The sequence below is a fragment of the Chrysemys picta genome, chromosome 4, assembly GCF_011386835.1.
Source record: "Chrysemys picta bellii isolate R12L10 chromosome 4, ASM1138683v2, whole genome shotgun sequence".
NCBI classification, from domain to species: Eukaryota; Metazoa; Chordata; order Testudines; family Emydidae; genus Chrysemys; species Chrysemys picta.
The window spans coordinates 97,133,467-97,157,830 of NC_088794.1; the positions used below are offsets into that span (position 1 = coordinate 97,133,467).

A 24,364-nucleotide genomic window follows, 5' to 3' on the forward strand; every position below is an offset into this window, starting at 1 on the left:
TACCCAACTGAGTGTCTAAATGGCCAGTTTAAAGTGTCACTAGACACGTGTCCTTCTCTGGGAACTGCACCTCAACACAGCGGGAAAGCCTGTGTGTTCCAGTGACTGGAGAACTGTGCCAGCGGGAGTTCTAACCCCTGGTAGAGCCACCCAAGCTCAAGGCATAGGGACCAGATGAAAAGGGGTTGAGTGATAGGCCAAGGACCTATCCCTGTAAAAAAAATTACTGTATAGAAACACAGCAAGGTAGCTATTTGAGCATACAGCATGATAGAGATGGTGGAGTCTTGTACATGCCCTAAATGATGTTTTACGGTGCAGGAAAGATTCAGATACTAACTTAAACAAACTACATGTTTTTGCATACAGTTGTATGCCCGACATTTACAAAAGCAGGCCCTCATGATTCTTCTCCCCTTCAGCTAGTCTTGTCTTGATTCTGCTTATTTCTGTCCTGTTCCTACTCTGCTTACCAGATAATACTGGTGTGCTAGCTGTGGCATCTGATTTCTTGGGGAGAAGTTATAATGTGAAGCTTATGCACACCCTTGAACTTGCATATACATTACATTAATGAGGTGGTATTTATGTTTGAAGGAGAGCCTTTATTCAGAGCCTATATTTTCAAGCATTTGAAACTTTTTAAAACTACCTTTTGACTTAAAATTTCTCTTATTATGCAGTGACATATTTGTTGATAGAGTTCCATTTGATTACTGTCTCTGAGATTTTTGAGATTTAAATAAACAAATTTTTACATGCCAAGAAGTCTGAGGTTTAGTTTTTGATTTGCTTTCTGGTAACTGACTTAATTTGAAGATTTCTAACTTAATGAGGACATGTTTGTCTTGTTTAGAAAGAAGAAGCTATAAGCATTGCAAAACTGTATTGTACATATGCAGTATGTTTTTTCTGTTAAATTTTAATGATTCATGGAAATATGGTATAAATGTATGTTTTTTAGAATTTAGATTTTTTTTAATGTAGAAGGTTTGCATACACTTTTTAAAAATTGCTGATTAGTTATATTTAAGAAAAATTAAAAATGTATGCCTGCAATTATTGGATGAACTTTTGTTCTCAGGTACACTAGAAGAACATCATTAATTTCAGGGGAGCTCAGATTTGCACTCATGTGATTGAGAGCTCACTATATTTTAGTTCTTAAAAATAACATTTCTTTGAGAAGTAATATATGTTGATGTTTGCCTTAAACTGCCATTTTCTTTGGTCATATGAAATAACCGTTTCTCTTAACTTTTTATAGGAAGATGTGTCTAGTTGGCTAATACCAGGAGAAGGGTACACACCTGAACCAATGGAATATCATCACCTAAATGAAATAGATGCTAAACTCCAAGTAGTACTCTCTAATGGAGATTTCTCTGCAAGTCACAGCTCCTGCTCAAAAGTCCCAAGCCAAATTTATCAGGTACAGTAATGCACAATGCCTATGAATTATAGATTTCTTTTTTGGAATATATGTTGAGGTTTAATGAAAATAAACATGTAGAAAAGTGAAAAATACACTTAATTATATCAGGAAGTTTCAGATGCAAAATCTGAGTACTGTAACTTGAATTTTATTAAACAGACAATGGACTTCAGTTGTACTTTTATAATGTGGTGTTACCATAGTTGCTGACAGCTCTGTCTTTTGGGGACTAAAATTGAGTTTCCTCTTTGTTTTTGAAGATTCAGACGGTTTTCCATGATCCGTTGCTGAAGTATGTGCAGTTAGAAACAGTAACAAATGTAGTGAAAATAATCCCCCTTTGGATGCTAGTAGTAAAAGGTGTTAAAGTTCTTTTATTTGAAAAAAAGCATTGTTCAGATTTTGTACCTGGAGGAATCTAAATTCTCATTCTTGTCTTCAGTAATGTAGTGTACTGTGAATTAATGGGCAGAAAGTTTGGGTTGACTAAAGCAAAATACTGGTGTGTGTTTTTGAAAATGCTGACTAAAAATGTATAGTACAGTGTTCATTCTTGTAAACAAAAGTAATGCAGGGACATATCCCAATTTTTGCATCTCTTTACACAAATTTGTTCTCTTGTACTACATCTACCGTGTTGTTGGAACAGATGTTTCTACAGAGCCATACATTTGCAAAGCCATATGTCCTCAGTCAGCTATTTATCAAAGAAACAAAAATCTCTTTGAGCTAAAGAGGAGTGAATTTGTCTTCTCCCTTGAGGTTTACAGTTTTTTGAAATTATATCATTAGTTTTATTTTTACATTATTCTGAATTATCTCCTTTTTGGCATCCTGTTTCTGACATTTTGTCAGAATAATAGAAATGTTCCTCCCTGTTCGAGTGCAGGAGGAAGCTCTTCCTGATACTGATGTTAATGCCCTATTAGGAACAGATGTTTTAGTGTGTGAAGCAGCAACCCCCACTGGTCGTTAACTTAATTACATTCATAAATATGGTTAATATACGTTGTTTTAGGCTTATGGGTCCAATCCTGCAAACACTATCCAGTATAACACTCATAACCATGAGCAGTCCAGCTGAAGTCAGTTGGACTATTCATGATAAGAAGCACTATGTTTGGCCACATTAGACCTGTCATTGCTTTTGCAGAAAAATGCTCTGAAGTTTTTGAGTTGACTTGACCCCAAAAAAACAACACACAACATCTGAAATACTGTGCGTATATGCTTTTTAGAAAGTTTAAAAACATTTTATTACCTTTTAGGTATGTTATGAAAACTAAAGAATTGGAGAGTGTATTAATTCCATAAATAAATATTCTATGCCTGATTACAAATTGACCATAAACTGGCAGTTTTGAAGTACATAAAGGTGGTTTTTTTTTTTGACATTCTAATTTAGGACATTATTTGCAAGGTTTTATATGGTATCTTTGTTTTTACACAAATATTCTTTCTAACGAGAAAGCCATTTGGATGAAATGTACCTAACAGTTGAACCCTTTAAAAGGACTTTATTAATTCAGTCCAGCATCCTTTTATACTCTCTATTTAAATGTGGTGATAGGTTTTATCTAAACTTTGTGTTAATCAATTGGTACCCAGATAATTGTTCTCAAACTGTAATTATTATACATATATAATCCTGAATATACTCTCACCACCGCACTCCCGAATAAAGCCTTGATCTTCTGCAGCCTAACACCAACAGAACCCTTTCCTCCAATCCTTTTCAATGCCTTTTTGACAGTTAATTTTTATTAAATAGATAAGAGCAACAAGTAATCTTTATTACCTCAGAACACTAGGGAATCTTTTCACATCTGCAGAAGAGAGATAGAAAAGCCAACTTCAGAGAGGGATCTATTTTTTGTGTGGACTTCAGGATAAAGCTGGCCTGGAAAAACTGCAGGAGTAGTCTATGAAGAGCAAAAGACGGAGAGAAAGTTTTTGTCCTACCTCTCCTTCTCTCCCAAAAGTCCTTTAACAAGGGCAAGGCCCGGTAACTTTTTCTTCCAAAACGGTTCTAAAATCCACCATTTTTGATTTGACCAAAGCCTCATCATCTCCTGTCTCAACTATGGAAATCTCTTCGTCCTGGATGTTTCAATAATAACCTCTGCTGCTCCTGTTCATTCAAATTGCTGCTGCCAAAAGTCTTTCTTGTCTGTTGCTTCAAGATGTTGTCTCCTCTGAGCCACTCCACTGCAATTCAAACTTCTTGTACTTGCCTTCAAGGCCTTATCACGTAACCCCTCTTTACATCACTGAGTTGGTCTCCTTTTGCTTTTTCCTCTGCTCCATAAGCGATTTCAGCCTTGATATCCCCTTTATTTAGTTTTGTGACAGAGCCTCCCTCCTGTCCCTTATTCTTGGAATGCTTTCTCCAGTTTGTCAATCAACATCCTTGACGTAATTGAAATCCCTCATTAAAAACTCATTTTTGCCATGTTTCCTACAGAAGTGAGGTGGAAGAAAGGTAACCAAACTAAACAATAAAGGAAACAGAACTTGTCATCCATTTCCATCCTTGCTTCTCCTTTCCCTTCTTTCCATTATCTGTGTAACCCTTATGTTTGTCATATTGTATTTAGGTTGTACACTCTAAGGTAGGGTGACCAGATGTCCCGATTTTATAGGGACAGTCCCAATTTTTGGGTCTTTTTCTTACATAGACTCCTATTACCCCTCATCCCATCCCGATTTTTCACACTTGCTGTCTGGTCACCCTACTCTAGGGACACTGTCTTTTAGGTGCTTTGTAAGGCACCTAGCACATTTCTGGGTGCTTGAAAAATAATAATAGTTATTGGGGTTTGAAAGAAGAGAACATTTGCTTCAAGTGTTTTCTGTTGAATGCTCTGGGGATTTTCCTTTTCCTGTAATCCACTGTGTTGAACTTTTAGAATGAATAACTTGATTTATAAATTTTAATTGTGACAGATCTGCTCCACACCAGATATAATGTGCCCCAGAATACGAGCATCTCTTTCACCGATTGTACTGCCAAAGATTTATAGGAGTATGAGCGTATATGATACGAGATTAGGTAACCAATAATACATGCAAGGGCATGGAGTTATGGTGTTTTGCATGCTTCATCATTCAGCCAAAGGCTAAGCAAATAAAAAGTGCCTTAAAAAAAAGTTACCAAGAAAGGGAAAATATTAAAGCATAAACTAGGAAAAAAACACACCTTCTTTTAGCACTTGCCTTCCACACACCATCATTTGGTAGATAAGCTACAGTTAGTAGTAATCACTCAAAGTAAGCTTTCAAGTTATATTAATATTAGAAACACAAAAACTATGGTAAAATAACATTAAGGTTCTAAAGTCAAGCACTCGAAAGTTAGGAAATGCTAGAATTGAAGTTGCCTATGTAACCTTAATTTAGCCTGCTTGGGCGTTTCTGTATTATGTCTTTAATTACATGATTGCATGCTATGTTTTCCACAAAATGACTGCCTCCATCACTGCACAGAATGGACCTGTTCTGGGGATGACTCAAGTTTATGTATTGAAGGTGTATGTATTGAAGGTGTTTATAGAACCCCTGCCTCATTTATTGCAGCAGTTAAGTGATTCATGAAGGAGTCATGGGATTGTGGGAAGAGAATGGATAGTCTCACGAATAAAGCAGTTGAATGCTGCCCTGGAGATTTAGATTTTATCCCTATCTTTACCTCAGAGTTCTTATGTGATGGTAGGCAAGTCACGTAAACCAAACTTTTTTCACAGGTGGTCACTAATTGTGTGTTCCTCATCTTCTGGGTGCCCAAAGTGAGACCCTGGGATCTGACTTACAAAAATGCTATATACTTCCAATGGCAGCTGAAGTCAGTGGGAACTTTGCTTTGAATGTATAAAGTGATGTATAATGCTAAGTACTCTGAAAAATCAGGACCTCAGTATCTCAAATTGGGCACCTAAAATTAGTGGGGACTGGTGACCTTAATCTCTCTGTGCCTCAGTTCCTCATTTATGAAATGGGAATAATACCCCCGCCCCTTGCCTTGCAAAGATGCTTTGAAAATTAATGTTTGTGAAGCACTCTGATCACAATAGAAAACCCAGGAGAAAATTAACAATTCTGTGTTACAGGATTTGAATAGTGTGCAGTAAATAAGGCATTGCACCACACATTAGAAAAAATGAGGTTGAAGCAAAATACTGAATAGCTGTTTATTAAGCGAACACCTTCCATCCTGTGCATTGACTGAAGCAGTGGTCCTGTGGAAAAAATAGTATTTGATCATATAATTAAAAGCTGTACAATAATGAATATGCACAAGGGAGCAGAATGAAGGTTGCACAGGCAACCTTTTCCTATAGTTTTTGTGTGTGTAACTTCCTAGGTTTACAGACTCTCCCGACTTACGCAAGCGTTCCATTCCTGAATGCCTTGCGTAACTCGAATTTTGCATAAGTCGGAAACGTATACCCGACAATTACGTAAAAAAAACCAACCAAACAAAAAACCCACTCCTATTTCTAGCTTATGGAACCTTTTCCATAAGTGCGGATTTGCGTAAGTAACCGGGGGGACGTCTGTATTAAAAAAGCAAACTCAAAAACCTAGCTTTGAATATGTCACATCATATTGACACCCACATAGTTAATCATCAGGGTTAGAACATTTAGATCCACTGCACAGACATCTACCACTTGAACTAAGGGAGTAACTGGTGGTGGTGGTGATAGTAGTAGTAGTAGATAAGCAGTAGAAGGGGATGAGATGTACTTTGTTAGTGGTCTTCTCAGATATTTACAGACAGCAGAGGAATAGTAAGACTCAAGAAACCTGGGTTCCATTAAAGGCTCTGTAGGGGAGTGTTCTATAATGGTCACAGACCCTTCTGCCCATTCCCCTTCCACCCTGTCCCCTCCAACCTGTCCCTGGCTCAGTCATGTCTCTGTCTCTGCGTACCCGGTCTGATTCCACTCCTCCAGCTTCTCGTCCCAGTTCCCTGCCCAGCCAGTCCCTGTTCCTTTCCTGCCCAGTCTTCAGACTGGCATGGCCGAGAGCTTCAGCTCCCCTCCATGCTAGAGGTGTACGAGATGGCACAGAATCTCATGAGGCTCACGGCGCTGTCTTCCCCTCTTAGGAGAGACAGGTCGCCGGTGACTGCCTGACCCCCGATACCATCAAGGGTCAAGCTGGCGATGATGGCATGCCGCTCTCCATCCCCTGCATGGCACTTCTTGGCATGGGCTGCCCATGCGGGGGAGCCACACTGGTCCCCCAGTTCCGAGCATCGCCCGCCAGCACCGCTCCTCCATGGTCTTTGTACTCGGAGACCTTGGAGTAGGAGGCGGAATCCTACTGCTCCGATAGGACCAGAAGCAGAAGGTTCAGGCCCCGGCGTGACCAGCAGCCCTGTCCAGCGCCGTGGCCAGGCCACTGGCAACCCCCGACGCAGTGGCCCTTCTGGACACCCTGGGCTTACCATCAGAGCCAGGATCAGAACAATGGATCGTGGTCCAGATCGGCGTCGGTGGTGTCGGTGTCTTTTGGGCCATCGGCACCGGGGGCATGGTTGGTAGTGATACCTGCTTCTGTCGCCCTGGCTGTGTCAATGTCAACACCGACACCGCCAGCTTCAGTACCTCTGTCAGCAGCATCATCGATAGCGGGCCCGGCAACCTCAGCACCGGAGGCCTCAGCATCGGTGGTTCCTGCACCAGCGATAGCGGGAACAGCGGCTTGGGAGCACCGGACACCGCGTGACTCCCTCGGCGCCAATAGGAGGGAGCAGGCCCCTCTCCCAGGGCTCTCCTCTTTGTCCTCTCTGGCTGAGGCTGTGGTGGGCACATCAACCGCCCTGGCCCTGGAGGATAGCAGGGTCCTGCAGCAGTTGCTGCGTGTGGCCCAGAACCTGGGGATCCAGGCGGAGGCAGTGGTGGAGGATGCTGACCCCATGGTAGACATCCTTGCCCCCTCCAGTCTCTCCCGCATTACCCTACCACTGATAAAAACAATCAACAAGACCACAAAAACCTTATGGCAAACTCCGGCCTCCATTCCCCCTACAGCTAAGAGGAACGAAAGGAGGCATTTTGTCCCCTCCAAGGGATACAAACATCTGTATACCCACTCCCCACCAGATTCCCTGGTCGTGGATGCAGCCAAGCAGCACAAGCGCCAGGGCTACCAGGGACCCTCCCTGAAAAACCAGGAGGTCTATTCAAACGGGGGGATTGCAGTTCTGCATCTCAAACCAACAGGCCATCATGAGCAGGTACTCTTTCAATGCCTACAGAGTGATGGCCAAATTAGCTGAGCTGCTGCCACAGGACTTCCTCACAGAATTCTCTGTGCTGGTAGAGGAGGGCAAACTCATTGCCTGGGCCTCCTTGCAGGTGGCGCTGGATGGAGCGGTCGCGGCCACGCGCACCATGACTACGGGGTGGCCATGAGGAGGAGCTCCTGGCTCCAGGTCTCAGGTCTTCCTTATGAAGTCCAGCAGACCGTACAAGACCTCCCTTTCGAGGGTTCGACCCTCTTCTCGTTGAAAACTGATAAAAGACTCCACAGTTTAAAGGACTCAAGGGCCACGCTCAAGTCCCTGGGCCTCCATACCCCCATGACTCATTGGAAGCATTTCTGGCCTCAGCCTCCCTCGTGGTTCTACCAACCACAGAACTGGCAGGATGGTTCTCGGAGGAGTGGCAGGAAAAGACCGCACCCGCCCTCAGGCTGGGGCTCTGGCCAATCCAGGCCGTCTTCGGGCCAGAAGCAGACCTTTTGAAGGTGCACTCGAGGACGACATACCAGTGCCACAACTGGATCCATCCTACCTTACCTTTTCATCCCAACTATCCCCTTTATACCTTGTGTGGGCCCGTATCACATTGGACCGTTGGTGCTCCACACGGTAGAGAAGGGATACTCCCTCTAATTCTCTGCCCTCATGCCCTTCCCCGTCCCTCTTCAGGCACCCTTTTCACGAGCAACTCGTCGTACAGGAGGTGCAATTGCTTCTGTCGCTGGGGGCAGTGGAGGAGATTTCTCAGGAGCTGAAGGGCAAGGGCTTCTATTCTCTGTATTTCCTAATACCAGAAGCCAAAGACGGCCTCAGGCCCATCCTAGACCTGTGAGATCTCAACAGCTTCATGAAGAAACTGAAGTTCCGCATGGTCTCTTTGGCCTCCATTATCCCTTCCTTGGATCCAGGGGACTGGTATGCTGCCTTTGACTTGAATTATGCGTACTTTCACATAGCTATCACACCGTCCCACAGAAGGTAACTCAGGTTTGAGGTTAACCACACCCATTACCAGTTCACAGTCCTCCCTTTCAGCCTGTCAGCCGCGCCTCGAGTATTTACCAAGTGCATGGCAGTTGTGGCCGCATTCTTGCACAGGCGGCAGGTATAGGTGTTTTAGTACCTCGACGACTGGCTCATCAAGGACCGCTCCAGGGTTCAAGTGGAGGCACAAGTGGACTTCATAAGAACAGCATTTGCCAAACTGGGCCTTCTCCTGAACATGGGGAAATCAATGCTGTCCCCGGTTCAGAGGATAGAATTTATAGGGGCGGTACTGGACTCGACATAGGCTGGGACATACCTCCCAGAAGCGAGATTCCGGGCCCTAGGTGATATCATTTGAAGTCTCAGGCAGTTCCCTACCACCACAGCAAGGAATTGCCTGAAACTCCTGGGACATATGACTGCTCGTACATGCGACGCAACAGGACGCAACAGGAAGTGTCAGCAGTTTTGCTTCTTTCTGAATCACAGCCCAGGCTCTATCGTGGGCATGTTCCTTCTCCCATGGGGGGACCACCTCCTATATGCGTTCCCTCCCATTCCTCTCATTCACAAGGTGCTCCTCAGAGTACAAAGGGATGAAGCTTCGGTGATATTAATAGCTCCAGCCTGGCCCTGCCAACACTGGTACACACCCTTCCTCGAAATGGCCGTGGAAGCCCTGATCACCTTACCACTCTTCCCGGACTTGTTAACTCAGGATCATGGCCGTCTGCAGCACCCGAACCTCGAGTTGTTGCACCTCACGGCGTGGAAGCTCCATGGCTGAACCTGATGGAGCTCTCCTGTTTGGACCCTGTCAGACAAGTCCTTCTTGGCAGTAGGAAACCTGCCACCAGGGCTACCTACCTGGCCAAATGGAAGAGATTTTCAGTCTGGTAGGCTGTTATCCTCTGTGGCCAGACAGTAAAGGGGGAATGTGTAGCATATTGAAACAATGAGTTACACATGCAGGAACCACTCCATGTTAGAAACTCCCCAGGCTAAGCACACAGATTTGATGTGTGGTTAAGTGGATGAGACTTGGAGTTGCCATATTAGAGACCTAGGGTGAAAACTTGGCCCCCCTGAAGTTTCTGTCAGAACTCCCTTTTACTTCAGTGGGCCCAAGATTTCATCCCGGGGTTCTATTCCCAGCTCAGCCAGAAACCACCTTGTTTAACCTTCCGGTTATTTTTTCTGTAAAATGGGGGGTGGGGCTGATACTTGTCTCCCTCCTAAGGTAGGAGGATAAAGGTCTGTTTCAGTAATGAGGATTGTGAAGGGCAAAAATTATTTTACTAAAAATACTACAGAATTATTACCACAAGTGGGTAGAAATATTGAGTCTACATCACCTGTCTCCCACCCATTGGGCTTTCCCTTGGGCTAACAAGTATCTTGCTAAGGGGCCGGGAAAGATCCATTTTGTCTATGTCCCAACTGGAGGATCACTTCAGAATGATGCATGGAGTGTAGTGGGGTCTGGGACCGTGCACCATGAACTGGAATGTTCAGAGAAGTGTTGTGTTGTGTTTATTGTTTTTAAAGCACTAAGTAAAACATTTTTCAGAGGGTTCTCTTTTCTAAGTTAGATTTTCAGGTGGACACCCCCCCCCCCCATCCCACCCCCAGAAGTATAACAATTTCCTGTAACTGGAGACTGTCCCAAATGCTACTCTGTCAGTTTTAAAAAAGAGGATTTTGTTGGTAGAACTAAGATATGATTTCAATACGTAGGATGTCAAAATAAAGCATGAACTCTATCAGATGCTGTCATTTAATATAAAAATACTAAATTTAACTAGGGTTATAAATATTTGACAACAGAGACATGTTATACTAAAATATTTCAGGGCATAGGACAGTTTAGGACTATATCTATATTAATCTAGTTCTCTCCATTACACTTCATTCTCTTTTGCCTGCATTGATATATTTTTAATCACTATGGGTACAAAGAAGAAACATCTGTGCTTTTGAGGTTTCTGTGAGCTTCTAAAACAAAATAACTAAAGCAACAACAGTGCAACTGATCCTTCTTCAGAGCAAACTGGAGTAGCCTCTGATACCTTTTTCAATTTTTTCATGGCATTTCCTGTTTTTCTAACAAAATAAATCCCTTACTTTATTTATTTCTAGAAACCTAAACTAGCATAAGTACTTCCTAAGATCATTTTTGGGAACAGTTCGTCTTGCACCAAGCATTCTGGCCAAATGATGTTGTGGCTAATGTGTGTGATAATTTGGAACATTTTCAAGCATCTGCTATTTTGTTTTAACTTCTCCCCGAACTGTACTTTATAGTTGAACTGCAAGCTCTCTCTATATAGTTGTCTTTCCTGTGCAGCCTGCATGTAACTGTTAATATACTTCTGTGACACTTTGAAAAAGCATGCACTATCTTTTTAGCTCTCCACCCCATCCTCAATTAAAAATGGGAAGCTGTAATTGTGTAACAAGGTAGTCTGCCCCTTTAAGGGCTGGACATCTGGGGACAACCAGCCACATTCAATTAACAGACCAGCTGGGAAGGGGTCAGGTGATTCCTATAAAGGGCTGAGAAAGCTGCAGGAGGGAGGTTGGCTTCTGTGGCATGCCCTAGAGTAATGGAGAGACATTCTGGCATCTGGGCCCCTGCAACTCAGAGAGCTGTTTTTGGCAAAGCTATTCAACCTACTATAGCACAGTGAAACTCAGACTGTGGCTTGTGAGCTGCAAGTGGCTCTTTAATGTGTCCTGCAACATTTTGCAGCACAGGGTATCAAAATACTGTTTGTTATTTAATTATTACTCAGTGTAAGTTATTGATCAATCAGGATCCTTTTACTATGTTATTAACCAATTAAGTTATCAACTTGCACTAGGGTATTATCTTATTTGCTGTGAGAATAATATTTGTGTGTGTGTGTGTGTATGTGTGTGTATATATACTACGACACTATATTTGTGTGTGTATATACACACACACAAATATATATATATATATATATATATATATATATATATATATATATATATACACACACACACTAAATATTTCCTCTGTGATACTGTTTAAATATGAATATATAGTACTATAGTAAATGAAACAATGAATTCACACTATTGTGACTCTTTTGGGTAATGTTGATCGCTAACCTTGCTCCTGAACCACTGAGGTTTGAGTATCACTGCTCTAGCATATATTCTCCCTGGGACTATTATTTGGCCAGATCCACAATTTAGGCTTAGTGTTGTAGTGCCTAACTTTAGGTAATGGCTTCCCAGTGGACTCTTCAGCCCAGAGCCCACTGAGGCTCCTTATACAATGTATGTGGAGAGTTAGGGGGTCTATAAATGGGATTCACAAAAGCTATCACACTGAGCAAGGAGCCGCCTAAGCTAGCCAAAAGAAGAACAGGAGTACTTGTGGCACCTTAGAGACTAACAAATTTGTACTCCTGTTCTTCTTTTTGCAGATACAGACTAACACGGCTGTTACTCTGAAACCTAAGCTAGCCAGTATAAAATGCTGAGAAGTATGGCCTAAGTCCTGGCCCTCAATGGGAGTTAAGTGCCCAGGGCTATGCAACAGGAGGCACTTATCTCCGCAAACTCTCTCCTGGAGTTAGGGATCTAAGCCATGTCAGTCCTTTTGCACAGAAAATGAGGAGGTGGTACTCCCCCCTTATTCCATATAAACCAGTGGTTAGGGCACTCACTCGGGCTATGGGAAGACCAGTATCAAATCCCCAGTGGGTCTGCTTTGGAGCAGGGATTAGAACTAGGACTGGCAAGCAATTAAAAAAATTAATTGTAAGATTAAAAAAATTAAATCACGATTAATTGCAGTTTTAATCGTACTGTTAAACAATAATAGAATACCATTTATTTAAATATCTTTGATGTTTTCTACGTTTTCAAATATATTGATTACAGTTACAACACAGAATACCAAGTGTACAGTGCTCACTTTATATTATTTTTGATTACAATATATGCACTGTAAAAAAGATAAACAAAAGACAGTATTTCAATTCACCTCATACAAGTACTATAGTGCAATATCTTTATTGTGAAAGTGCAGTTTACAAATGTAGATTTTTTTATATACCTTCACTCAAAAATAAAACAATTTAAAACTTTAGAGCAGTGTTTCTCAAACTTTTTGTGCTGGTGACCCCATTTGGACTTTAAAAAAAATTGTGATCATCCCTCCTCCCCCCTGCAAAAAGATTCTGATCCCTTACCTCCAGCCTTGCGGGGCTTGGGCCTGTAGCCCCACTCGGGGTGCAGAGCTCTGGCCTTCAGCCCTCCTCAGGGTTCCAGGCTTCAGCCCTGCTTGCGGCACAGGACTCTGGGCTTCATGGTTAAGACAGCTTACAGAAATGTAGGAAATTTGCTGTGTGAGGGAGCATTAGGGTTTGGTGTTTTTTTTTTTTTTTTTACAGTGAAGAGCAACAAATTTATAAACAGTGGCTGTAAGCCTGAGAGAGAATTCCTGCCATGTAGCTTAATTCAGTGCAGCACAAAGTCTAAATTATTCTGACATGGGTGCAACTCCTATTGGAGACGAATTTGACTCATGAGGTGAAATCCTGGCTTCACTGAAGTCAATGGCAAAACTCCCATTTGCTTCATTGGGGCAAGAAGATCACCCATAGTCTCTGAAGAAAGAATAGTGTAGTCATGATGATGAATAATAAAAAGAACATTGTTGTTGTTTCCAAATCATATGTTTTTGTTTCCGTTTGGAATACTATCACTAATTTAAGAAATTTAGCCTCCAGTGTGTGTAATAAATCTGTCCATTTTTTCTGCCAAGAATTGTATTTGATAGTACTTTCTAAGTAGATTCCCAAAATAAAATTGTATCATGTACAAACATTTAATTACCATAAGTTCCTGGAGAGAACTGCTTCTTGTCGCTGATAGATATATTTTCAGGTTCTAGGAATTATGCTGTGACTTTGTTTCTGAAATCTTTAACAACTGGCTTTAAGCCTATAGTACTGCAGTTTGGGTATTACAGAAGTGTACTTGATTAATCTCTTTGCAATCAGTCTAGTTGGATCCAGAATGCTTTTCCATGGTTAATATTCTTTTTTACTTAGAGATGGTTCTCATGAAAATCTTATTTCTATCCTAAGCATTTCTCTTATGCCATCTTAATTAAATGTTTTTACAAATGCCTGTCTCTTAATTTGTTTTGTGTTCCTTAAAAATATTGATTCAGTTTAGTACAATTTTGAAAAAATGGGATGGGAAACCTAAGATTTGTAGGGTAGAATAAATTGTCTGACCTTGTTAACCAAAGACGCACTATTGTCTATTCGCTAGGTTGGGACAACAGGATGCAGAGTTGGTATGGTGACTACAAATGCCAACTTGAAGAACTGGAAAACTCATCTGGGAATAAAATAAATCCAGGATCAGTGAACAAAGAGTGCCTCAGAACATCTGCATGCTTGATTGTGATTAAGGCTATGATTTAGTCATGGGTATTTTTAGTAAAAGTCATGGACAGGTCATGGGCAATAAACAAAAATTCATGGCCCGTGACCTGTCCATGACTTATACTAAAAATTCCTGTGATTAAATCTTGTGGGAGGGGCTCTGGAGAGCCGTGGAGGGCTCACTCCTAAGGGGCGGTGCTGGGGGTGGGCGCCCGGGGCCAGCGGCACCTGCTGCCAGGGGCTACGGCCCAGGGCTGCTCCGGCCAGCTGCCTGGGGATCACTGCCCAGGGTCGTCAACCGCAGCTGCTCCAGCTGGCTGGGGACAGCTGCCCTGGACCCTGACTGTTCCAGCCAGCTGGCTGGGGACCGCTGCCACTGCTCTGGCCAGCCGGCCAGGGACCACTGACCTGGACCACGGCTGCTCCAGCCAGTCGGCTGGGGACCGCTGCCCAGGGCCGTGGACCACGGCTGCTCTGGCCTACCTGGGACTGCTGCCGGGGGCTGCTGGAGCAACGGTTGATGTGGCTGTCCTGAGGGCCACATGAGCTGCTGGCCCTGGAGCCAGCTGCTTGGGTGGCTGTGGGGTCAGCCACCCTGGCCCCTGCAGAAGTCACAGAGGTCGCGGAAAGTCACGGAATCCGTGACTTCCACGACCTCCGTGACAGATACGGAGCCCTAATTATGATATGAAGGCAGTAACAGTAAACCTCTTGGATCTCCATTTATCTTTGATAGGGGCTTATTTCATTAGAAAAACCGGACATCTTAGTCACAGCAGTCAGCTATAATAACCAGATGAATTATATAAGTAACGTGTCAAAAGAGCAAAAGGTTGCTTAGGGAGCTCATGTTTTCGTTAAAGAACCCTCTGGCAGTGTGTGCTCCTAGCATCCACACCAACATGATGGATTAGATGAGCAGGTACCTATACTCTAAGTAATGGATGCTGTTTAGAAGCATTTTAACAGCACTGGTAGATCAATGGGACTAGTAATCAAAGGGCCTGTTTGTGCCCCAACAGAATTGCAGGGCACAAATGTATTTTATCAGGTGTCTTTGTCAGAGTAAAGAGTGCACTATTTGGGAAATGGTGGTCATCTTGGGTTGTCATCTTTTCCATCTTCACTGTTACTCAGCTCCTTACCTTTTGGTAACATTCTTTTTTCTCCTCTTCCTCACTTTCCCCCTAACTCCCCACCTTATATCCATACCCTTGCCAGATACATTATCTTTTTTGTGTAGAACAATTCTAAATTCTGTCCTTTCTTCATCTCTAAAGTTAAAATCTCTTTTGAGGCTTTATTAATCTATAATTCAGATTATTGTACATTCTCCTTTTTTGCCTTCCATATTGTACCCCTGCAGTCTAAATAAACCTGTTCTTACCGAGATCATCTTGCTTGCCCACTGCTTTGACTACATCTCCTCCTCTTCAACTCCTCCCTTAGCTTTGCCTTCCTTCTGACATAAATTATAAGGTGATTGCTTTGACCTTCACAGTTCTGCCCAACTCTGCTCCTGCCAATATTTTTCTCATCCTTCACTGCTCTACTGAATTCTTTCTGACAATCTCATTTGCATTTTCCTTCCCTTCCATTGTGGTGCCTTCTATGCCTCAAATGCCCTTGTCATCCTGATGTGGCAAATTCCAATCCCTCCATCTTTAAATCCATCTAAACATAGTTCTTGTACTGAGCCTTACTGTTAATCCCCACTAGTTTTGAAGTCCTTTAATATTACATATATAAAAAAGTCAGAATCTGCTGTGTTGTTGAGTAACCATATTGTTGCCTGGTCGTCCTTGTGCTTTTTTTGTGGTATATGGTTTGTCTTGAGGTTAAGTCTTGCTCTCATGGAAGACAATTGCCATTTTGCCATTGATTTAAGTGGGGAAAAGGTCAGGCTCTTAACTTTGTTTAATTCTGTGTTCTATGTGTGCTGCTGGTGCACAACAATAATTCTAAAGAGAAATAGTCATAGTGTTTATATTCCTTTTTGACTAAGCTGCAATAACAAATCATGCAATCCATTCAATCTGTTTCGCTAATGAACTATCTAGATAATAAGTTCTACCTCTAATAGATAACTTTTCAAATTTACACACATTTAATTCCCTTACAATTGTTTAAAAATATTCAAAATGTCATGGTTTTGATATAGTAAACATTTCAATAATCATCTGAATGATGTTTGAATACATATTAGACTGTTTCTGTGCTGGCCAATGGAAAAAATAGTCTGTTTTGTGTATACATATAAGCTGACTGTAAGGTATGTGTCAGAATTGTTAATGTAACCCTAACTCATAGTTTCCCTGTTATATTTTTCGTGTGTGTGTGTGTGTGTGTGTGTGTGTGTGTGTGTGTGTGTGTGTGTGTGTGTGTGTGTGTGTGTGTGTGTGTGCCCTGAGCATGCATGCCCTGCACAAAAGACAGGAGGAGGAGGAGGTTATACTCCCCAGCCTTTATGTCCAATACCCAGTGGTTAGAGCACTCACCCAAGATGTAGGAGACCCAGGTTCAAATCCTCCCTCTTCTGGTTCGGAGAAGGGACTTGAATGTGCATCTCCTACTTCCCTGGGAGTGCCCTAATTATTGGGATACATAGAGTTAGACTCTTAATCTCTCCTGTTGAAACTGTTCCCAACAAAACACACTGCTTTGGAATAATTTGACTTTTTATTACTATTTTATAATTATTATAATTATTTATTTGTATTATGGTTGTGCCTAGGGGCCCTGTTTGCGAATTCAGACCATATGCGCTTGTTTTTCAGAAATGAAGTAAAAAGACTTTACAATCTTGACATATGACAAGAAACAACAAGTGGCTGGAACAAATAGATTTGGGATGTGAGGAGAAGGGGTTCATGAGCAAACACTGAAACAAGCAGCTTTGAAATGTTAAACAATAGTCGTAGACTCATAGTTCACTGTCTGCCTAGTGATTGTCAGCTGGCAGGGATTGGTAGGCATTACAGCAGAGTTTTAAAGACATGTTTGGAGTAGGATAAAGTAGTAGCTTTAGGTAACCCCAATATGCCTTCTTCCTCATAGGACCATATAGCATATACCAAAGAAGCAACAAGACTCAAACATGTTGAGTGACTATAATGGGGTGAAATGATGGGGGCGGGGATGGAAATATGTCACAGTTGCCTTCCACATCTATTATTTCTCCTCCAAGCACTTATGCAGTGGGACTTCTCCTGGGCATGAAGTGAAGCATGTGTCTAAGTGTTTGCAGGACCAAGGACAATGCCAGTAAAATGCCTTGTTCAGGACAATGTGCAGGGGGAAAAAGAAGAACTTGGAGCCAGTAACTTTTGAGTTGAGTGGCTTCTCTCATCATTACCCTTTTAAAGCTATGTCATATTGAGATAAAAACATTTTTAGTGGCTTTACATGCAATTTAAGCTCTGTTCATTGAAGTCTAAATTCATATAAAAATATCCACCTGCTATCCATATACTCAAAATCCCAAATAAAATAATAGTGAAGCAAAATGAATGGGAAATACAATATAACATTTAGTGACCTTGCAGTACCACTAACTGTGTTCTCCCTCTATATATATCTTATAACGCTTAGTTATTTTCCTAAACAAATTATAATCACAGCTATAATCCACACTGAATGGTACCCATAGAACTGGCACTATCTCTGTAAATATGCAGATTATAAAGGTGGATTTAGAAATTTGACTTCATTGCAGAAATAGGTGTAATTTGTAAGAAAATGTAAAGTTGTCACAATCTTTTCTATTTTACCTAATAAATGGGTTTTCTTACATTGCAGTCATGGGAGAAAAAAAAGCCTTACATCAACTCCCAATAAATGCTGTGCCTGAAGAGGAGTAACTTTTAATCTTTATTATTGGTTTCTTGAGCCACTTCTCCATTCATATTGAAAACATGAAGATGATATACTGGTATATTGAATTAATGTATAGAAATAGAGATAAGAGGTGCAGGTTCTTGATATTATACCCTGCAAAGATGTTAATCCTGCATGCCTATTGACTTCAGTCCACTTATGTAGATAGCTAAATATGCATTTAGGTACCTAGCCATGGGTGGTCATTATTGAGAATCTTGGCTGAAGATAGCTCACGTTTGGCTGAAGATAGCTCACCCTATTGAGGGTTAAGCTGGTTCAGTTTGAGGAGATTCCAGGCTTCAATAGATGACTCTTCTTATACCTTCTTCCGCTGTGCTTGAGATTGCTTGGAATTGTGATACTGGGAGCCATTGTGTGATAGCTCTTGTACTTTCACGCTGAGAAATAAACTCCATATTGCATGATTCACTGGTGTTATGGTTTAAAGCCCCTTAAAATCACTTATATGTCTTATGCATTTTGGCCAGAAAATATATTGTTTTTAAACAGTCACACTTTTTACAAACTGTAGCCTGTATGCTGAGAAGTTTTCATCTGAATTATTAAATCTAGAAAACTGTCCTCTTTCCAGTTAAGTATAGTACTTAGTTTCCTTTACTGAGGAATATATGTTAATCAGGAATGGATGAGTTGCTTTTGAAAATAAGAGTGATTAATTAGACTAGGATTTTATTTAAATAGTTGGACATACTCTCTTGGGTTAAAGGTAATTAGAGTTTGGCAAATTTTTTTGCTGTTACTTTGACTACTCTATGACTTGGATTCTTATATTGAATCCTTGGTTACCAAAGGCAAACCCTGTTTTTGTCATTTGTAGATTTGCAATTTTGTCAATATTTAACATTCCCAGTTGGCTAGATTCCATTCTGGTCTTACTCACATTGAATATTACCTTAATCCCATGAACAGTCCAGTTGATTTCAATAATTAAGGTAATACTCTCTGCGTAAGAACATTAGAATCTGGTCCCAGACTACTGAATATTTGTAAAATTGTACACATATGCTCTGTAGTAGTGGTTGCAGTCAAGCTGCATGTGTGCCGCATGGCTTGGCTATGGGTTAGAGGGTGGGTTTTGTCTTTCATGTCCCCACATAGATCCACTGTGCAAAGGCTGTTTACTCAGGCTTCGTATCGGAGAGAAACATTTTAAATGAGATTTTCAAAAGTACTCAGCATTGATCCACTGAAGTCAACTGGAGTTAGACCAGTGCTGTGTGCTGTTGAAAAGTCCTCCCTCCACTGTTGGAAATCTTGAATATGAATGTTTATTATTTTCCTTTACAAGTTTGAACAGAGTTAATTAATACTCCTTGTGGAAAAAATCCTGTTTGATATTTAAATACTAACAACATACATTGACCAAAATGTGAAACTAACCAATTATGCATAAATATTAATGTTCTCTCACTTTTTTCTGTAAAGGTCTAATTAGCATTTTTTCTGTTTTAAAGCATATATTTTAAGATGTTTAAGCTGTGTCCACTCTTACTTTTGTCAGGCATCTCTGGCTTATGCAAATAGAAGTTTGGAAGCAGTTCCAGGTGAGAAGGCCCTGCGAGACACACATGAGCAACGTGAGCAACAAAACCGACTTAAAGAGATTAATCAACAGCTGAAAAATCTGGAGGGAAATCTTGTAAGTTTAAGCTTGAAAGCTGTGCTGGAGCTTAAAATTACATATGCTTATAAAATTAACCCCAAAAGAAGAAATATATGATACAAGTTTCTCTAGTTTTGAGAGTGATTCCCAGTTCTAATGATACTCCCCATTTATATATAGGGAATATCTCTCAAACTGTCTTTTAGAATGGAAGAAGCCTTTCAAGAGTGACCGCTATATACACATAAAGAAGTAAATATTTTAAGTACTTTCTAATAACTTATAGAATTTAGTGTAGCTTCTTCACATATGTTTGAAATAATTCATTGTGCTCTAACATTAACGCTGTGAGCTAGTTTTGTTTAATTCATATGATTTTTTTTTAAACTGACAATTATTTACCAAGTCCAATACAGTACCTGAAGACCAATGGGAAGCAAGAAAGTTAAAATGTTAGTAAGTGTATAAAATGTGAATTGCAACTCAGTAACACTTTAGAAAAAAACTGGATAATTTCTCAGTTTTAACAATAATTATTTTGGGGTAAGCGAAGTGGGGCAAACAGAAATGAAATTTACAAAGATCCTCTAAGCACAAAGTATATTGTATTTATGCCTAAAACATAGAGCAAGGGTTGACAACAAGCCCAAACCTGGGTGATCACATGAATCTTCCAGATAACATATCAGACTTCTTTCCCTTTAACTCTAATTTGTGGACACATTTTTCTGTTATAGCTTGAAAGCAGTGTCAGAGTAAAACTAATGCTAGATGAACTGCAATGTTCAGATATTTTGTTTAGGGTAAGTTTCTCAGAGTTGAAGGAGAACAGCTGCTTATTTGTATTAATAGATTATAAAGCCAGAAAGGACCATTGTGATCATCTTGTCTTACCGGTATAACACAGACCATAGGACTTCCCTGAATTAATTTGTGTTTGAACAAGAGCATGTCTTTTAGAAAAAAATCAATTTTGATTTAAAAATTGCCAGTGATGGAGAATCCACCACAATCCTCAGTAATCTTTCTATTTTGTGTCTTATTTCTAGTGTGAATTTATCTAGCTTCAACTTCTAGCCATGGATCTTCTCCAGAATTTATGGAGAAGATGCCTTTTTAGTTATGGCATCAACCGGGGGTAGACCAGGACAGACCATGTTGGGGCTATTGTTTAATCCCAGGGCTGAAGGACTTGTTTCTTTGAAGTTTTGGACGTGTGTTTTTGTTTGGACTCTTGTTTTATGCTTAAATGAGAGGTGTTTTCCTAGGCTATTGCTTGAGGGCTAAACTGTAATTCACCATTGCACCAGAGTGGATAAAAAACTGAGCAGAGGGAAAACCAGCATGGGCAACTTGATGCAGGAAAACTGATTTCTATAAAATAAATTGTAGATGGTTTCTGACTGACCCGAAGAGCTCTGTGTAGTTCGAAAGCTTATCTCTTTCACCAACTGAAGTTGGTCCAATAAAAGATATTACCTCACTCACCTTGTCTTTCTAGCTGAGAGGTTTTTCAGCACAGTTGATTCAACAAGCATTTCTCAAGTTGACTGGGGGAAAAAATTGCTGCAAGAAGTCTCATGTATAAGCCTGTCATCCCGGAAATGTCTGTCCCAAGAACAATGGTCTGAGTGTAGTCTAGAACATATGCTTTAAAACTAAAATGAAGACACTGATTGTATCTGTCTCTTGTATGGAGATTAACAATACAGAGAATGGAGCCTGGAGAGAGAGAGGGCTCATTTCTGCAGTTGTCAGATGATGATGAGTGATGACCATTGATGGAATGGTAAAAAAGAAACCTCAATAAAAATAATTTTTGTTTACATCAATACAAAATTCTTTTATCTACTGTTGTGAGTAATCCCTTAAATAGAGGTAACTGGAAGAGATTGGAGAAAAGTAATTTATTAGTTTCCAACTTTGTGCATTTAACAACCTTTTGAATATAGTCAGTTTCATGGTTTTCCCTGTATGGCTAGTTAGTTTTCCCTTTTAGTTTTGTCAGTCTTTCATATTGCAAAAAGCAAGAGAAAAACATTTAAAAATGAAGAAAATGGGTTTATAAAACTAAAAAATTTCAGCCAGTTTCAGCATGATACCTTAAAATACTTCTAATTTATCTTTTTTTAATTGACCAGATTTCTGTTAGTGCCCACTTAAAGACATAGACTGTTTCTGTGTATTTTCCAGGGCAAAAGGATGTGGAAACAGTAGGGAAATTCTGGAGGAAATACCTTAGTAGATAAATATAATTAATTTTTAAGCTATTTTTGCTGTTGGTATATAACCAGTTGGATTCAGGTGGATCAGATGGAACTCCTGGAACTGGCTGAGCAGACTTTTCTATTTGATTAAGAATTTGGCTAGATGGTGTTGTCATTTGTTGTGCCCCAAATTTACAAAGCAACAAAATGTTCTTACCGTGGTATTCTCTGCGAAGCATTCTCCACCTGATGGAAGTGCTTGGTGTGCCCCTCTGGCTGGCGTACTGTCGTCAAATCATCACAGGCTAAATAATGACACAACCTGTGCACTTGGAAAAGAACAATTTTGAACCATATCTGACACACAAGTTTGGTACAGAAAGGCCATTGTTGAAAATGATGGCAAGATTCTTAACCTGGATCACTACTTTCTAATGAGGAGGAGGGGGAGTTGGTAGTGTTATTATTTCTAATAGTATTCACAGTGCACTTAGTGCTTTCCTGTTTTGAAGACCTCACAATCTAAAGATAGACAAACATGCAGAAGGCAGGGAAAAAAAGGGGTATACTGTAAGTTCAGTTAAAAATAAATAAATACATTTGTTAATTTAAGTAGGACAGGTAAACTATTCCATATTATTTCTCTGGGTTGTTAGCAAATTTCCCAAAGGCAATAAGGCAGAGGTGGCCTTCAGGAGAGCTGGATTATGGAAAGAGTAGGTCCTTCAAAAATGTTCTATGCTGTAGGGGTCAATGTAGAAGGAGCCACAGAAATGTTTGTGTGAGAAGCTGCCAAGTGGTTGGATGAGGCCGGCATCTCTGGAAGAGCAGAAGGCATGGCATGTGATCAGTGGTGGATTTAGAGTTAGTGGGGCCCTGTGCGCAGCTTCATTTTGGACACACCCCCCCCCCAGGACCCAGCCAAGAAAAAGAACATGCTCTCTTGTCTCCCCCCCTCCCCATTTTTCATTTTTTTTTCTTTATCCTCCTCCTATATTATAAGTTAAGGGGATTAAACGAAAATAAAGTGAGGTACCTTGTTTGGGGCAGGGGGTTGGGGTACAGGAGGGGGTAAGAGGGGTGGCCTGAGCCCGGCTGCACCGATAGCCAGGATTCGGGGGCAGGTTGTCAGATATTTGTCCTGCATTTTGGGGGCCCCCTTGTTGGTTTCCCTGTGCCTCCGCACAGTTTGTTTCATGGTAAATCTGCTCCTGCATGTAAAACAAGACTAAGATGGAGAGGGCCAGAATTAATCAGGGCTTTCAAGGCAGTAACAAGAAGCCAGACCTTGGTACAAAGGGTGTTTAAATTTGCAGAAGTTTTGACTTCTAATATGCACTAAATCCTCCTGTAAGTTAAACTGGAACAACCTCACTGACTGATCACAGAAGCCACTGGTGTAACTGAGAGGAAATTTTGGCCCTGTTTTGAAAATAAGTCCCACAACTGGATTGCTTTTTACTCAATTTTTGTTGCTTTGGTTCACATCGTCTTTGTTCCAAAGAGGAAAACTTGTCAGATGATTAGGGTGCTAGTCTGGGACTCGTAGGCCTGGTCCACACTAACCCCCCACTTCGGACTAAGGTACGCAAATTCAGCTACGTTAATAACGTGGCTGAATTCGAAGTACCTTAGTCCGAACTTACCGCGGGTCCAGACACGGCAGGCAGGCTCCCCCGTCGATGCCGCATACTCCTCTCGCTGAGCTGGAGTACCGGTGTCGACGGCAAGCACTTCCGGGATCGATCCAGGATCGATTTATCGCGTCTAGACAAGAGGCGATAAATCGATCCCAGAAGATCGATCGCTTACATCCGGACCAGGAAGTAAGTATAGACGTACCCTTAAACCTGGATTCAATTCCCTCATCTGGCATAGATTTCCTGTTGTGACCTTGGGCAAGTGACTTAGGATGGATGTTTCAAATGTGCCTGATTGATTTAGGAGCACAAGTCCCACTGACTTTCAAAGGAACCGTGCTCCTAAATTACTTAGGATTTTCAAAATGTCTATCTTTAGTTTCTCCATGCCTCAGTTCCCCATTTGTAAAATGAGGATAATAGCACTAACCAATTTCACAGAGGTGCTTTGAAGATAAATACCTTAAAGATTGTGAAATGCTCAGTTACTGTAGTAATGGGGGCCACATAAATACCTTAGGCTTGGTCTGCACTTAAAAGTAACATCGGCATAGCTACATCGGCCAGGAGTCTGAAAAAACCACACTCCTGGCTGACATAGCTATGCTGACACCCCCCCCCCCCCCATTTTCACAAAACAGTTGTGCCAATGGAGGAGGGCTTCTATCAATGTAGATAACATCCTTTGGGGCTGTGGTGTTCCTGTACCAACAGAAAAACTCCTCCTTCTGTTGGTGTAGGCTGCATCTATAATAAGGGGCACTCCATAGTGTAGACATTGCCTTAGATAGATCATCTTTGGTAGTTTAAGTATCATAATATGTCGTATTATGTAGGTAGCTACCCCTAGGTTTGCAGAAGTGGTGAGTGGGTAGGGGAGCAAGAG

The 24,364-nt window shown here is 41.2% G+C and overlaps 1 protein-coding gene across 12 annotated transcripts in view; it reads left to right on the forward strand.

Moving 5' to 3' along the window:
• The window catches only part of FSIP1 (fibrous sheath interacting protein 1), a 172,785-nt gene that overhangs the window by 39,646 nt on the left and 108,775 nt on the right, over positions 1-24,364 (forward strand). For 10 of the 12 annotated variants that reach the window (XM_065593189.1, XM_065593191.1, XM_065593194.1 and 7 more), the window contains 2 exons: positions 1,268-1,432; positions 19,530-19,667. In XM_065593189.1, the coding sequence (XP_065449261.1) occupies positions 1,268-1,432; positions 19,530-19,667 (303 nt within the window). Of the gene's footprint in view, positions 1-1,267; positions 1,433-19,529; positions 19,668-20,680; positions 21,119-24,364 lie in introns of those variants that run through there. The other 2 variants (XM_065593197.1, XM_065593199.1) reach the window with 1 other exon arrangement.